Here is a 17,773-nt window from a genome sequence, read left to right on the forward strand (position 1 = left end):
CATTCATTCCTTAACTATTAGTCATTGCCTATCCAACGTCATTCATTTTAATGAAGTTCCCCAATATATCGTAGCCAACTCACCCCTCACACTTTCCTAGATTCCTTTGTTTAGAGTTAGGACCCTAGTTTTGGATTGGATTACTTCACTTTCCATCCTAATGAAGAATTCTATCATGTTATGGTCATTGTTCCCTCAAGGACCCCACACAAGGTTATTAATTAACCCCTTTTCATTGCACAATACTAAATCTAGGATAACCTGTTCCCTAGTTGGTCCCTTGATGTACTGGTCTATAAAACCATCTCATACACACTCCAGGAATTCATCTGCCACAGTATTATTGCTAAATTGGTTTGCCCAGTCTATATGTAACTTAAAGTCACCCATCATTACTGAAACACCTTTGTTACATGCATCTCTAATTTCCTGTTTAATGCTGCCCCTACCTTATCACTACTGTTTGGAGGCCTATAGACAACTCCCATGAATGTTTTCCACCCCTTGTTGCTTTTTAGCTCCACCCAGACTGATTCTTCATCTAGATTTTCTGAGCCAATATTCTTTCTCACTATCGCACTGATTTCATCCATAACTAACAACACCACACCACCTCCTTTTCCTTTTTTGCCTGTCCTTCCTAAATGTCAGCTACCCTTGGATATTCAGTTCCCAGCCTCGGTCACCCTGCAGCCATGTCTCTGTAATCGCAATCATATTGTACCTGTTTACATCTGTTTGCGCTGAGTATTCAGATGCAATGCCTTTAAACTTGTCTTTTTAACATTTTTATGTGTAATTTTTTGCACTATGGCCCCATTGCTGCTAGCCCTTGTTTCCTCTACCTTCCACTTTTGCTTTCTACTTTTCTGTCTTTCATTCCTATTTTTGTTTCCCTCTCTTGTGTCTCCCCGCTCAGGTTCCCATCCCCCTGCCACTCTAGTTTAAACCCTCCCCACAGCACTAGCGAATACCCCTGTGAGGATATTGGTCCTGGTCCTCATGGGGTACAACCCGTCCAGCTGGTACAGGTCCCATCTTCTCCAGAATCGGTCCCAATGCCTCAGGAATCTAAATCCCTCCCTCCTACACCATCTCTCCCACTCATTCATCTGGTCTATTCTCCTATTCCTGATCTCGCTAGCGCATGGCACTGGGAGTAATCCTGATATTATTATTACTATCTTTGAGGTGCTGCGTTTTAACTTATTTCCCAGCTCCCAATATTCTGCTTTCAGGACCTCATCCCTCTGCCATTAGTACCAATATGGACCACGGCCTCTGGTCGTTTACCCTCCCCCTTCAGAATGTCCTACAGCTGCTCAGTGACATCCTTGACCCTGGCACTAGGGAGGCAACACACCATCCTGGTGTCACGTCTGCGGCCACAGAGACATCTATCTGTTCCCCTTACCATAGAATCCCCTATCGCTATTGTTCTCCCACATTTCTTTTTCTTTCCTTCTTGCACAGCTGAGCCACCTGTGCCGTGAACTTGGTTCTTGCTGCATTCCCCTGAGAAGCCATCTTCCCCAGCAGTATCCAAAATGGAAAATCTGTTAGAGAGGGAGATAGACCCAGGGGACTCCTGCACTTGCTGCCTAGTGTCTTCAATCTGTCTGGCGGTCACCCAGCCCTTTTCCGCCTATGCACTCTTCACCTGCGGTGTGGCAACCTCTGTACACGTTATTCACAAAGATCTCAGTCTTGCAGGTGCTCCGCAGTGACTCCAGCCTTAGCTCCAGATCCAAAATGCTGATTTTGAGTAGCTGCAGCTGGGGCACCTCTTACACACGTTGCTCTGGACACTGGAAGTGTCCCTGATTTCCACAGCACACAGGAGAAACATTCCACTTGGCCAAGCTGCCCTGCCATGACTTACCGTTAAGCTGCTCCCTTTACTTTTACTTCCTCTAGTTTAAGGAATATTAAATATATACTAGGGACCTTACTTCTTATACTTTAAACACTACTTAATCTAAACTTAAGGCCAATTTTTGCTTTAAAGACTGGACAATAGAAATATTCATCAGGTTCTACTTATCAAGACTGCCGCTCCTGTCATGCTGGCTCCCAATCCCGCTTTGGTCTCAGGCCTGGTTCCCCTCACTCTTTAAAGCCACCACTCCCCTCATGTTATTAAATGCCAAAAGCAAAGGAGCACCTCTTTCTGCGACTCCCTCAATCATCCCGCTTCCAGCACTCTATTCTAAATCACAGTAAGCTGGCTGCCTTTATATGCTTCGAAGATGAAGGCTAGCTGACCCAGTTACAGAGGAACCCGTTTCAGCTTCTTCTTTAACTAAGCCCAACTGCTCACCCAGTAGAGACCTTGTTAAAACCCTGCTTAAGGCTGGGAACTTTAGAATTTAAACTGTAGATTTCAGTTAAATGCTAACTACAAACAAAATTAGATTTTTATAAAAAGATTTTTTAAAAATTAAGACTCCTTACTATCCACCAGCACCCAGTCCCATAAAAGTATGATGTTCACACCAATCAGAGGAGCCACTGACACCACTGGGTCTAAAGACATCAGGCCTGTAGTTGCTCAAAAGGAGTGCAGGTCAAATTGAGGCTCCCAATGTGGTTATTGATTTCTACCTGTTTGTTTTACCACAATTGTTTCAAATCAAATATTATCAGTAAAATCACTCTCTCAACACTAAACCAACAGCATTGGAAGTGTTGACTTGGCACAGTGGTAGCAAGCTTTCCCCTCAGTTCAAAGTCATGAATATGAGCTCCACTTAACTGACTTGAGCACATAGTCCAGGTTAATACTTCAGGACAGGTCTAAAGTGGTGCAATGTTGGACATGCCCTCTTTCAGGTGAGATATATTATTGTTTGGATGAATTATAAAAGAACCTGTGAGATTATCAAAGGAAGTCCCTCTGACTACTGTCTAGCACTCAGCCCTGCACTGAAACTGGTTCCTGGGTTCAGTTGTTTGCATGATCCTGCTATGTACAGATTGGCTGCAACATTTGCCTGAGTGCACCTCAGAGCCAATTTAGATTCCGAGGATGTGAAAAGTATTACAAAATATGCAAGGTTTTTATTCCAGGTGCTTGGGCCAGAAGGAAGAATCATGGAAGTTGGAATGATTTGCACTGGAAAAATGGAGGGTCTGTGAGGTCAATTTTCAACCTCTCAACCAGATACAGGCGCATGTTATAGAAGCTACCTGATTTCATTTTCACAAATGAAAACAAATTTAGATCAGTGGCAATTCCTACCAGTTTACTCCCCACATAGTGAAGTTAAGAACATAAGAAATAGGAGAAGGAGTAGGCCATTCATAGCCCCTCAAGCCTGCCCCGCCATCTGCCCCAGGCCTCAACTCCTTTTTTGTGCCAGCTCCTCATAGCCCTCAACTCCCTGACATTTTAAAAATCTATCTACCTCCTCTTTAAATATTTTCAGTGACCTAGCTTCCACAACTCTCTGGGGTAGAGAATTCCAGACATTCACTACCCTATGAGAGAAGAAATTCCTTCACATCTCAGTTTTAAATGAGTGTCCCCTTATTCTGTAACTATGTCCCCTAGTTCGAGATTCCCCCACTAGTGGAAACATCTCAACATCTACCCAGTCACCCCTCTCAGAATCTTGTACGTTTCAATAAGATCACCCCTCATTCTTCTAAACTCTAAAGGCCTAACCTGTTTAGCTGTTCTTAATAAGTCAACCCCTTCATCCCAGGAATCAACTTTAGTGAATCTCTTTTGAACTGCCTCCAATGCCAGTATATCCTTTCTTAAATATGGGGACCAAAACTGTACACAGTACTCCATGTACAGCCTCACTAACACCCTGTACAGTTGTAACAAGACTTCTCTATTTTTAAACTCCAACCCCCTAGCAATACAGGCCAAAATTCCATTTGCCTTTTTAATTACTTGCTGTACCTGCATGCTAACTTTGTGTTTCATACATAATAACACCCATGTCCCTCTGTGCTGCACTTTTTTGGAGTCTCTCTCCATATAAATAATAGTCTGCCTTTTGATCTTTCCTACCATAGTGTATGACCTCACACTTTCCTACATTAAACCCCATCTGCCAAGTTTTTGCCCATTACTCAACCTATCTATATCCCCTTGCAGATTCCTTATGTCTTCACCACAACATGCCTTCCCACCTATTTTTGTATCATCAGCAAATTTGGATACATTACACCTGCCCCCACCTCCAAGTCATTAATATAGATAGTAAATAATTGAGGCCCTCAGACTGATCCTTGTGGCACTCCACTAATTACGTCTTTCCAACCTGAAAAAGCCCCATTAATACTGAATCTCTGTCTTCTGTGTGTTAACCAATCCTCAATCCGTGCTAATACATTACCCCCAATACCGTGAGCTCCTATCTTGTGCAGTAACCTTTTATGTGGCACCTTATCGAATGCCTTCTAGAAATCCAAATACACTCCATCTACTGGTTCCCCTTTATCAACTCTGCTTGTTGTATCCTCAAAGAACTCTAGCAAATTTGTCAAACATGATTTCCCTTTCACAAAACCATGTTGACTGTTTGATTGAATTAAGCTTTTCTAAATGTCCTGCTATTTCTTCCTTAATAATGGACTCTAGCATTTTCCCAATGACAGATGTTAGGCTGACTGGCCTATAGTTTCCTACTTTTTGTCTCCCTCCCTTCTTGAACAGGGGCGTCACATTAGTGGTTTTCCAATCCGCTGGGACCCTCCCAGAAACCAGTGAGTTCTGGAATATTTTGACCAATCCCTCACTATCTGTGCAGCCACTTCCTTTAAAACCCTTGGATACAGGCCATCAGGTCCTGGCAACTTGTCTGCCTTTAGTCCCATTAGTTTGTCAAATACTTTGTCCCTTGTGATAGAGACTGGTTACAAGATCTTTCCTCCTATTAGCTCCTTGCTTATCTGATATCTTTGGGATGTTTATAATGTCCTCCACCGTGAAGAGCAATGCAAAATATTGGTTTAACTTATCTGCCATTTCCCTGTTCCCATTATCAATTCTCCAGTTGCATTCTCCAAGGGTCCCACGCTCACTTTAGCCACTCTCATTCTTTTTATATACCCGTAGAAGCTCTTGCTGTCCATTTTTATATTTCTTGCCAATTTACTTTCATAATCAGTTTTCTCCCTTTTTATTAACTTTTTAGTCATCCACTGTTAGTTCCTAAAAAATTCCCAATCCTCTGGCCTACCACTAGTTTTTGCCGCTTTATATACTGTTGAAGGTGAAGATTAAAACCTGACCCTTCCAACCCCAGCTCCTGTTTGCACCAATCTCAAAATCCTGGAAAAGCTGACAAATTCACAGAACATTTATAATTCGAAATGCAAGTTATAACTGCAAAACAGCCTCAAATAAAAAGAGAGACCTGCATTTTTATATAGTGCCTTTCACAACCTCAGGACATCTCAAAGCCCTTTACAGTCAAACAAGTATCTCTGAAGTATAATGACTGTTGTAATATAGGAAACAGCAGCCAATTTGCACTCAGCAAGTTCCCACAAGCAGCAATGTGGTAATGACCAGATCATCTGTTTTTGTGATGTTGACTGAGGGATAAAAATTGGACAGGACAATGGCATTTCTTCGAAATAGGGCATGGAATCTTTTACTTCCATGTGACACTGCTGACAAGCAATTGATTTAACGCATCATCCAAAACAATGGCAGATTTTACAGCCCCATTTCGGTGGGGACGGGGCTGTAAAATGTGACGAGACATTCTAAACCTCATTGACTTCGGCGGGAATGTAAAATCCCCCTGCCGTAAAATTTTTCCCAATGTCTCCAACAGCGCAGTACTCCCTCAGTACCACCCTGGACTGGCAGCTTTCATTTTTGTGCTCAACTTTCTGCTGTGGAACTTGAACCAACGACTTTCTGACTTGGAAGTAAGGGTGCAAACACTGAGCCACAGCTGCCACCTACCTTTTCAATGAAGGTTATTGCTTGAATAACCAGAGAATGAGAAACCAAATACTGAAAAGAGAGTGAGAAACGGACAAAATGGAGAGGGAGGCAGAAAGAAAGGGAGACGGGCAAGGAAAATGACAGCAAGGGATGGAAACAGTGACAGAGATACAGAAGACAGAGAAAAGAATAGGTGAGAAAGCATGGTAGATGGACAGATACAGAGTGAGGAAAATAGATGGAGGATAGATTGATTAAAGAGAAAGGGACAGGCCAAATGAGAAATAGAGACACGGCTGGGGAAAGAAGGCAAGACACTCAACAAGAGGTTTGTTTACACCCAGAAACCTGTCCATAGTGACCACCTGTCTGGTAGCTGGCTGCCAAGTGCTGTCTCCCAGGGATGCTACTTTTGTTCTTGGGATACGGGAAAAGAAAGACTGCATTTATATATCACCTTTCACAACCTCAGGATGTCCCAAAGCATTTTACAACCAATGAAGTACTTTATAGTCATTGTTGTAGTTTAGGCATCACAGCACCAATTCGCACACGGCCAAGATCCCACAACTAAAAAAGTGATAATGACCAGACAGGAACATAGGAGCAAGAGTAGGGTCATTGTGGTTCAGGAGGAACAGGAGTGCTTCATCGCCTCCCAAGCTAACCTGCTTGCTCCCCTCAGCATCTTGGACCACCCCAGGATTGCCAAACTCTCCTCATAATCAATAACCTTCCCCTCAGCATTACAGACTTTCTCCACCCTAAAATTCAGATCCCTCCCAGGATTCTCGAACCTTCCCCATGATCTCCAACCTTCCCTTCAGCATTGTGGATCACCCCAGGATCTTGGACCCCTCATTAATCAGGTTACAGGCTCCCTCGGTCTTCTGCAGCTGACAGTCTAACCTGTCAATTAGGTCAGTTTATAATCACCCAGGTATTCAGTGTTTAAAACCATCACAAACCCTTGATTAGATTCCAGCCTGTAACCCATTCACAAGCCTCTGTTATTCTGTGTGAATAACCAGATTTCCACAGTCTATCTCTGAGAGAAGTGTGTTGGGTATTTGTAGTTTTACTGTATACTGCCTGAATGTGTTGATGGGCTGATATAAAATGGGGGGGATGGTGGTGGGGGCATGGCAGTGTGTGTTAGAGGACAAGCTGTAGGGCCACAACATGTGGGAAATCCCATCCACTGAACATAGTAACCCATAGCACTGTGTAGTGCATACTATTCTGTACTGAGACTGGGTACAGTGCTGTCCAGTCCATGCTGAGTCTTGGACATATAATTGGAGAGATCGAATTTGCAGTGTTCTGGGGAAATTGCTGGGTTGGAGGTCCAAACTGGAGAGTTTTTTTTCAAAGACCAGTCACAGGCATGTTCTGGTGAAAGACCTCCCACTGTGTTGTAGGATTCCATGTTGTCAGTGTTGCTACTCAGCAGATTCCAGGAGTTTTCTGAAATGCTTGAGGGATGAATTCTGTTACTGTCAGCTCTGGCAGCCCAGCTGACCTTTTTAAAATAACCCAACTTTCTCAATAACCTGACGGTGCATCAGGGCTCACACAGGTCCTTCCAGAAACATCCAATAACATTAAAGGTTCAGCCAGCAAAATACCAATCAAGGTAAATTAGTCAACATTGGAGTTTCACCAAACACTCCCAGGACAGATAAAGCACATGGTTAGATACGGAGTAAATATCCCTCTACGCTGTCCCCATCAAACACTCCCAGGGCAGGTACAGCACGGGGTTAGATACAGAGTAAAGCTCCCTCTACACTGTCCCCATCAAACACTCCCAGGGCAGGTACAGCACGGGGTTAGGTAGAGAGTATATCTATCTCTACACTGTCCCACCACACTCTCCCTGGGCAGGTACAGCATCGGTTAGATACAGTGTCTGTATGAGTGCAACTTCAACACTCAAGAAGCTTGAGACCATCCAGGACAAAGCAGCCCACTTGATTAGCACCCGGATGGCCACACCTTCAACATTCACTCTCTCCACCACCGACGCACAGTAGCAGCAGTGTGTGTCATCTGCAAGATGCACTGCAGCAACTCACCAAGGCTTCTTCGACAGCACCTTCCAAACACACAACCACTACCATTGAGAAGGACAAGGGCGGCAGACACATGGGAACACCACCACCTGCAAGTTCCCCTCCAAGCCACTCACCATCCTGGCTTGGAAATATATCACCATTCCTTCACTGTCACTGGGTCAAAATCCTGGAACTCCCTCCCTAACAGCACTGTGGGTGTACCTGCATCACATGGACTGCAGTGTTCAAGAAGGCAACTCACCACCACCTTCTCAAGCAATTAGGGATAGGCAATAAATGCTGGCCCAGCCAGGGACGTCCACACCCCATGAATGAATATAAAAATAAATTGGATAGGCTTGATGGTCAAATGGGCCACTCCAGTGCTATAATTTCAATGGGCTTGAAATCCCTGCTCAGATCCAGTGTGATCGCTGCTCAGAAACCCCTGCAGAACCTGGTAGCATGGAAATGACCTCCCCCCACCACCCTACTTTTCTCTTCTCCCTCCCCCTCCCTCCTCATCCTCCACAATCCACTCTATCCCACATCCCACCCTTCCCTACTCCCTTTATTCTCCATCTCTGCTCACCATCTGCCCCACTCTCTCCTCCTACCCTCCCCCATTCTCCCAAACTCTCCAACTACTTCCACACCCCATTCCCCCTCTGCTCCCCACCACTCCCCCTCCATCCCTCTCCTCATCACCAAGCTAAGGGCTGTTCCCATCCCTCAACCTCCCCTCCCTCATCCTTCCTACCTCTCCACCACTCTCCTCTTCCTTTCCATTTCCCCATTCTTGCCCTCCTCCCCTGTTCCTCCCTCATCCTCCTTTGTCATCTCTGAGGGCATGCTCAGCTCCATAATGGAGCGTTCACTCTCATTATGGGAACCTTACATCAAGTTGCTTCATTCACAGTTTATCTATCATTCAGTGGTTGAGTGGGCACCTGGTAACAGTGGGCAATTGATACCTGGGTAGATGTCAGCAGGTTCAGTGGTCATTGGATACAGTGGCCAGTGAGAAGGTGGGTTCTGTGGGTATAGAGGTCAGTGGATATAGAGGTCAATGGGTACAGTACTCAATGGGTTTAATGGTCAGTGGGTTGAGTTCGGTGGGTAGGGTGGTCAGTGGGTATAAAGGTCATTGGATATGGTGGTCAATGAGTACAGTGGTTAGAGGTCAGTGGGTAGAGTGGTCAGTGGGTAGCTGGGTACAGTGGTCAGTGAATATAGAGGTCAATGGGTACAGTGGTCAGTGGGTAGAGATCAGTGGGCACCATGGTCAGTGGGTAGCTGGGTACAGTGGTCAGTGGATATAGAGGTCAGTGGATACAGTGGTCAATGGGTATGGTAGTTAGAGGTCAGTGGGTGCAGTGGTCAGTGGGAAGCAGGGTACAGTGGTCGCCAGGCGGATGAGAAAGAAAGGCCGGGATGGGGTTTGAATAATTTTGTAAAAGCTCCTTCCCCACACGCTGCCCCTGCAGACAGACACTGACAGATGGGAGCTCATTCAGCGCCAGCTTCTCTAGCCCAGGGGTGTTGCTCAGCCTCCCTGGTACTACCGGTTGAAAAGCTATTTAAAGATTTGGAGCATCATCTCTCTGATCTCTGGGGCACTGAAGTCCAGCGGATAACGGGGCTGTTACGAAGCTCTGGCTTTGGAACATTAAAGGGGCATTTCACTGCAGAGAAAATCTTCACCAGCCTTGTGTTCATTTGTGAGCACAACCCCCAGTGATAGAAGCTTTGTCCAAACACGTCTTTGCATCGCTGCGGCTTGACAAAGTCACCGGGAGACCCGCCTTCCTTTGGTCTCCGCTCCCACCAAGAGTTTGTCAAATACCTGCTCGGGAGGACAGGTTCCCTTTAATTGTTTTAGCTCAGATTTCATGACCTGTCGGCTTTCCGGTTGCCATGGCAGCGCCAGCTGATGGAAGCCGCCAGCAAATGCTCCAATATTCCCTGGAGGGATGGAGATTTCTTCCATTTATAGGCAGTGATCGCTGCTTTCTCAGCTGTCCGCTGGCTGAGTGAGGGGGCTATCTGTATAAGAGTGGGCTGGGGGCTGCGGCTGCTCGTCCGTGTGCTCAGCGCTTCTGCAGACGCTCCTCCCGCTACAACCATGGCCCCCAAGAAAGACCTGAAGAAGGAAGCTGCAAAGCCAGCACCTGCCCCCCCTCCTGAACCAGAGCCCCCCAAGGAACCAGTCTTTGACCCCAAGAACGTGATGGTAAGTAGAGCAGCGGTGGCCCTGCCAAGGCCGGTCTGACAATGTGAGAGGATGATGATTGTGCTGTCTGTCTACCTGCTGTTAGTGGCTCCAGGCTTTCTGAAAGGAGACAAGACAAAGACAAAACTAGATACCGAGCAGTTAAAGCGTTGGTTTTATTTATTTTTTGCTTTTTTACTAACCGTGTGCAGGAAATCCCATTGTGGCTGAAAGGTGATAGCTTTCATTTTCCATCTTGTCATGGCTGTCAAAAGCTTCAATAAGAATTTGTTAATGCAGCTCCTGCACTGGGAGAGTGGGCACTGTTTCTCTCAGCTCCTGCACTGGGAGAGTGGGCACTGTTTCCCTCAGCTCCTGCACTGGGAGAGTGGGCACTGTTTCCCTCAGCTCCTGCACTGGGAGAGTGGGCACTGTTTCCCTCAGCTCCTGCACTGGGAGAGTGGGCACTGTTTCCCTCAGCTCCTGCACTGGGAGAGTGGGCACTGTTTCTCTCAGCTCCTGCACTGGGAGAGTGGGCACTGTTTCTCTCAGCTCCTGCACTGGGAGAGTGGGCACTGTTTCCCTCAGCTCCTGCACTGGGAGAGTGGGCACTGTTTCCCTCAGCTCCTGCACTGGGAGAGTGGGCACTGTTTCCCTCAGCTCCTGCACTGGGAGAGTGGGCACTGTTTCCCTCAGCTCCTGCACTGGGAGAGTGGGCACTGTTTCTCTCAGCTCCTGCACTGGGAGAGTGGGCACTGTTTCTCTCAGCTCCTGCACTGGGAGAGTGGGCACTGTTTCTCTCAGCTCCTGCACTGGGAGAGTGGGCACTGTTTCCCTCAGCTCCTGCACTGGGAGAGTGGGCACTGTTTCCCTCAGCTCCTGCACTGGGAGAGTGGGCACTGTTTCCCTCAGCTCCTGCACTGGGAGAGTGGGCACTGTTTCCCTCAGCTCCTGCACTGGGAGAGTGGGCACTGTTTCCCTCAGCTCCTGCACTGGGAGAGTGGGCACTGTTTCTCTCAGCTCCTGCACTGGGAGAGTGGGCACTGTTTCTCTCAGCTCCTGCACTGGGAGAGTGGGCACTGTTTCTCTCAGCTCCTGCACTGGGAGAGTGGGCACTGTTTCCCTCAGCTCCTGCACTGGGAGAGTGGGCACTGTTTCCCTCAGCTCCTGCACTGGGAGAGTGGGCACTGTTTCCCTCAGCTCCTGCACTGGGAGAGTGGGCACTGTTTCCCTCAGCTCCTGCACTGGGAGAGTGGGCACTGTTTCCCTCAGCTCCTGCACTGGGAGAGTGGGCACTGTTTCCCTCAGCTCCTGCACTGGGAGAGTGGGCACTGTTTCTCTCAGCTCCTGCACTGGGAGAGTGGGCACTGTTTCTCTCAGCTCCTGCACTGGGAGAGTGGGCACTGTTTCTCTCAGCTCCTGCACTGGGAGAGTGGGCACTGTTTCCCTCAGCTCCTGCACTGGGAGAGTGGGCACTGTTTCCCTCAGCTCCTGCACTGGGAGAGTGGGCACTGTTTCCCTCAGCTCCTGCACTGGGAGAGTGGGCACTGTTTCCCTCAGCTCCTGCACTGGGAGAGTGGGCACTGTTTCCCTCAGCTCCTGCACTGGGAGAGTGGGCACTGTTTCTCTCAGCTCCTGCACTGGGAGAGTGGGCACTGTTTCTCTCAGCTCCTGCACTGGGAGAGTGGGCACTGTTTCTCTCAGCTCCTGCACTGGGAGAGTGGGCACTGTTTCCCTCAGCTCCTGCACTGGGAGAGTGGGCACTGTTTCCCTCAGCTCCTGCACTGGGAGAGTGGGCACTGTTTCCCTCAGCTCCTGCACTGGGAGAGTGGGCACTGTTTCCCTCAGCTCCTGCACTGGGAGAGTGGGCACTGTTTCTCTCAGCTCCTGCACTGGGAGAGTGGGCACTGTTTCCCTCAGCTCCTGCACTGGGAGAGTGGGCACTGTTTCCCTCAGCTCCTGCACTGGGAGAGTGGGCACTGTTTCCCTCAGCTCCTGCACTGGGAGAGTGGGCACTGTTTCTCTCAGCTCCTGCACTGGGAGAGTGGGCACTGTTTCCCTCAGCTCCTGCACTGGGAGAGTGGGCACTGTTTCCCTCAGCTCCTGCACTGGGAGAGTGGGCACTGTTTCTCTCAGCTCCTTGTTCTCTTTGTTAACCCAAAATTAGATCAATAAATAGCTGCAAGCGCCTTTATCTTTTCTCATTCCTCGTCTCGCTCCCTGCCCCCCCCAAAGTCTCTGGTCCTCCCAGGGTACCAGCTCCATGATTCCAGGGGGTTTCTCTGTGGCCGTAATCATTAAGCATCTAGTCCAACTACTGCACCTTGAGAAGGCTAGTGTTTTGACCTTGACTCACCTACACCCATCCCTCGAATGCTCCCCACCATTGCCCTGGTTGTGCTGAGGGAAACTGCTCCTTAACTCCTCTCTAAGCTGTGATAAATGAAAATATTCTCCTGTTTAAATTAATCTAATTCCTGACCAATTCTACATTTCCTATGTTTTACCAAAAGCTTCAGACAATGGTGAGCCAGCAGTGGGGGTGTTTTCTCAAGCCGCTGTCTCCTCCACTGTCTAAAGAAAGATTTCTATCTAAGGTGGCTCCATGAGCTGAAAAAGCTATTGGTGAATGTGCGTGTGATACGCCATCTGTCCCTTATCACAGAGTACCTGTCACTGCAGCCTCCACCACCCTGGGAACAGAAACATTCCTCAGTAACTGAAACAGAAGCTATGGCAGAGATACTCACAGCCTTTAGTCTAAATGAGGAGTGAAAATCTTAGGCACTCCAGATAGAAACAGTAACTGGATTAGGTTAGTACAGTACCCGTCTGGCTGTGTGACCTCCTGCTGTGTCCGCATGAACTCAGCACACAACTGGAGAGCCTTTACTGCCAGCTAACATCTGGCAGGCTGCTGGTGAACAAACTAGTCCTGGGTCTGGGTATTGACACTTCCCAGGGATGTTTTTGACTTACAGAGGGCTGTGCAGTGAGGGTAATTTTTACATTGAAAAAGCTACAGTCCATTAACTGAGAGGGAAATGCGGGCAGGCATAATGCAGGATTACTGCACAGGAATGAGTTCAATTAAACTGCTGAAATTTTCCCTGAAACACTGAAGTTAGCACCAGAAACACTTTAACGTTGCACTGATTGGTCATCTGGACAGTGACATTCATTTGGCTTTAAGGGATAAAGTTGAAAGTTCCTCTGGGACTCTGTTAGTTGCTGGGCCTCTGGCTGACTAAAGGACCCAGCTGGGGAGGGAGAGAAGCAGCAGCCACGCTTCTGTACCTAGTGACTGTCCAATGGCTCGTGTGGCAAATGAGTGAAGGTCCTGAGATAAAATGATAAACTGTGCAGGCATATCCCCTCTCCCAGAAAAACAGTCACTGAAGGAGATACCAGAGGGAAATGGGGAAGTGTGAGCCTGAAACCTGGGACAAAGTTGGAAAAGCGGGGAGGAAATTGGAGGGAGAAAAACTCAAAAAGGAGGGAAGGAATTGGAACATTGGGGAAGGAATGATGACAGGGGATGGAGCAGAGAATGATAGGAATGGTAGAAATATCGAAAATCCACTTGACCTCAGTTTTTAATGACAGAAGGGTAATGAAACAAAGGCTTCACTGTTGAATGAGTTTTAAAAGAATGTTAATACAGATGGGAGAGAAAGGGAGAAAATAATTGACATCCAGAGAAACTATTAAAAAGTTTAGACAGTTTGCACCCATACTTACTCAAAAAACTAGACAGGAAAGAGCGGAAGAGCTAGTTTACATATCCAGAAGCTCTATAGAGGGTTGAGGGAGTGCCAGAGGACTGTCAGACAGCTAATATTGTTCCTACATACAGAAAGGAAATTTGAACAAGACCTGGGAATTATAGACCAGTCAGCTTAATGACAGGAAATATGATAAAGTGAGTATAAATTTCAAAAGGCTAATTTATGCTTAATTACCCCAATAGAATTATTTAAGGAGATAATGGAAAGAGTAGACAAGGGTTATGTGATAGATACCATATATTTGGATTTTCAAAAGGCTTTTGATGAAAGGCTCATGGCAAAGGTTAGGGTATGTGGAGTCAGGGGGCAAATAGCTGAATGGATCAGACATGTGGAGTCAGGGGGCAAATAGCTGAATGGATCAGACATGTAGAGTCAGGGGGCAAATTAGATTAAAAAAAGATGAGATTATTTATGGTCCTCGTTAAGTGTAAAGGATAGTTATTCAGATTGGAGGGATGTAGAAAGCAATGTTCCACAAAGACCATGGTTATTTATAATTTACATTCATGATTTCAATTTAGGGCTAAGTAACTTGATATGAAAATTTGCAGATGATATCAAACTGGAGGTTTACAGCTAACACAGGGAAGAATGCAACATAATACCAGGTGGCATCTGAAAACTTGCAGACTGGGCAGTTTAATGACTAACGGAATTTAATATAGAAATATGTGAGATGATGAAATTTGATAGGAAACAGAAACTAAATGGGATAGAAGAGTAAAAGAATCTTCAGATATAGCTGAACAAATCATTAAAATCAGCATCATAGGACAACAAAACAATTAAAAATGCTATCGACACACTGGGATTTATTTATTGGGATATAGAATTTAAAAGTAATGAAGTTACAGTATATTAAACTTCTACAGGACCCTGAGCAAGCTGCGTTTGGAGAGTATTGTGCACAATTCTGGTCTTCATTATATAAAGAGGACATGGACGCACTGGATAAAATATAAAAAGGATTTACAAAGATAGTTCCGGAGAGGTTTGAACAGGTTGCTGCTTAGAAGAGACCTGAGGAGGTATTTAAATGTATGAATGGACAGGGTAGATGTGGAGAGTATGTTTCCACTTGTGGGAGAATCTAAAACTAGGCCCACAAAAACAAGATAGTTACTAATAAATGCAATAAGGAAATAAGGTTAGAATGTGAAACTCAGCACCACCACATGTGGTCGAGGCAAAGAATTCAGCTGCTTTCAAAAGGACAATGGACAGGCATATGAGAGAGCACATGAACAAAAATAGAATGGTGCATTGAAAGGCCAAGATGAGCTAGTTAGAAAGGGAGGTGACTAGTGTGGAGTATAAACAGCAGTGCAGATTTGTTAGTCCATTTGTCCTGTTTCTGTGCTGTGCATTCTAAACAATTCTATGTAAAGAAAGAGAGAGATGGGGAAGGAGAATAGAGACGGCAAAAGGTATAGAGTGACGAGGATGGAAAGGGAGATGGAATGGAGAGACAAAGGGGTTGAAGAGATAGAGAGAGAGAGGGAGATGGGGGATGGAGAGGGAGAGATGGAAAAGAGGAGAGAGAAATTTAATTTAAATTTAATTTTGAAATTTAATGCAAAGGTGTGTGAACTGATTCATTTTGGTAGGAAGAACAGGGAGAGGCAATATAAAATAAAGGGTACAATTCTAAAGGGTGTGCAGGAGCGGTCATTCTGTGCATATCGCAAGACAGTACAACATCCCAGAGCAGGATATTAACATCTTCAAAACCTTATACTGTGACTCCAGCTGCTGTATCAAGACCAGCACGAGCATCACGGACTCATCATCATCACGGGAATACGGCAAAGCTGCACACTCTCCCCATTCCTGTTCCTCTTGGTTATTGATTACATCATGAGGAAGGTGATGATGGCTGCAGACTTTGACATCCCGTTGAAACACCACTGGTTGACGGGTGTGATTTCACAGATGACACCATCTTGCTGGCTGAAGAATTGAACACACTCCAAGACATGACACTGGTCTTGAGAGTAGCGGCGCCAAGGGTGGTCTACGCTTCAGCTGTGAGAAGACCAAGACAGTGATGGCTGGACAGCAACACGGCCCTCCCATCACCAACGGGCAACAGGACATCGAGGACATCGAGAGGTTCCCCTACCGAGGAAGCAACATATCCGGGGGAGGGGGTGATGTAGAGATCGATGTCCACACAAGAAACTACAAAGTGGCAATGGCTGTCCAGCAACTCCACACGGTCTGGGCAGCCAATCCCATCAACACGGCCATGAAGCTGTGACTCCACATGCCCATTGTAATACCAACTGCAATCTATGCCAGTGAGACATGGAAGAGAACAGCAATGGTGTCACGTCTTTCACCAGCATTGCCTACGTAAGATCCTGGGCATCACATGGTGAGACAGCATCACAGTGAGGAAGTGCTCCAGAGGACTGGTCAGAGGCACTTGCTGGACATTATGACAGAGAGATGACTGAGGTTGGCAGGATGTGGGTTTCACCTCCCGGACGTACATCCCGCCAGAGCGGCAGGAGAATGGACAGCACCAGATGGAAGAAGAAGACGGGGCCGGACAGAGGAGACTTGGCAAAGTACATTTAAGGAGGAGCTTCTGGAGTGAAAGAGATTGTGATAGACCAGGGGCCAGCGACCGAGTCTTGCTGCCCATTGTCCCACACGGGACTGGAGGAACGAAGTCTAAATAAGTAAGCAGGAGCAGTGGGACCTGTGTTGTAAATGCATAAATCATTGAAGGTCACAGGATAGCTGGGAAAGTGGCTATAAAGGCATACGGGATTCTGAGTTTTATAAATAGGGCATGGAGCACCAAAGCAAGGAAGTTATGATGAATCCTCATAAAACACTGGTTCAGCCTTAACTGGAGTATTTTGTTAAGTTCTGAGCACCACACTTTAGGAAGGATATGAAAAAGCTTTGGAGAAAGGGTGAAGGAATGGGACTGGCTAAATCTTTCTTGCAGAGAGTCGGCTAGGACTGGACAAGCCAAATGGCCTCGTTCTATACTGTAACCATTCTCTGCGTGTACAGAGGAGAGAGAGTCAGGGGACTGTAAAGGTCATGCTGATGTCACACTGAACAATGACAATGATCAGAGTTTCAGTGATATCTTTAAATGATCTGATTGGGTGATCTGAATCAATGAAGACATATAAGATTGTGATTTGCTGATGTGATTATATGTTTGGTCGACGTGAATTCTCAATGAGATTGGATGTTGCAATTTGGGCTAGAGATTTGGTGGTATGAGTGAGTAATGTGATGCACGTTAAGATTGGGTGATCAGTGGTAAGGTTGGTGATGTGTAGCAGTGCTGTATTTGGGTGTTATGGTTGGGTGATTTAATTAGAGATGTGATGATTCACTGCACATCAATGATGTAGATGAATGATGTGATTAGGTGTTGTGATTGCGTGTGGGAAATGTAATTTGTAAATGAAAATTTCAAAGGCCTATGTGACATTACAAACAGTTGCTAAAATAACAGCTATTGGGAGTATTAATTGAGGGGTTTGGATGGTTTATATATAGAATAAGAGATATCCGGGAGTAATCTGATTGGATATCGCACAATATCGTGACACCAAGAGTGTGTTTTCTAGTGATGTAGTGTCACTACAGTTTGTGATTGGTTATTGCTGCCTAGCAGCCAATGACAGGAATCTTTATTTCAGCATGTACACCTTTCCTGTGTTGGAGTGTGATACTGTGACAGACAATTTTCTGTGTTGAAGTGTGATACTGTGACTGACAATTGTGTCTCACTATCAGCTGGCAACTGGGCTACTAACAATAC

The 17,773-nt window shown here is 46.2% G+C and overlaps 1 protein-coding gene across 1 annotated transcript in view; it reads left to right on the forward strand.

The window, feature by feature from the left end:
- Positions 1 to 9,884: 9,884 nt before the first annotated feature.
- The window catches only part of myl4 (myosin, light chain 4, alkali; atrial, embryonic), a 35,713-nt gene continuing 27,824 nt past the window's right edge, over positions 9,885 to 17,773 (forward strand). The window contains exon 1 of the mRNA XM_078529881.1: positions 9,885 to 10,207. Within this exon, the coding sequence (XP_078386007.1) occupies positions 10,100 to 10,207 (108 nt within the window). The 5' untranslated portion in view covers positions 9,885 to 10,099. The remainder of the gene's footprint in view (positions 10,208 to 17,773) is intronic.

The sequence above is a fragment of the Cetorhinus maximus genome, chromosome 25 (assembly GCF_964194155.1).
Source record: "Cetorhinus maximus chromosome 25, sCetMax3.hap1.1, whole genome shotgun sequence".
NCBI classification, from domain to species: Eukaryota; Metazoa; Chordata; class Chondrichthyes; order Lamniformes; family Cetorhinidae; genus Cetorhinus; species Cetorhinus maximus.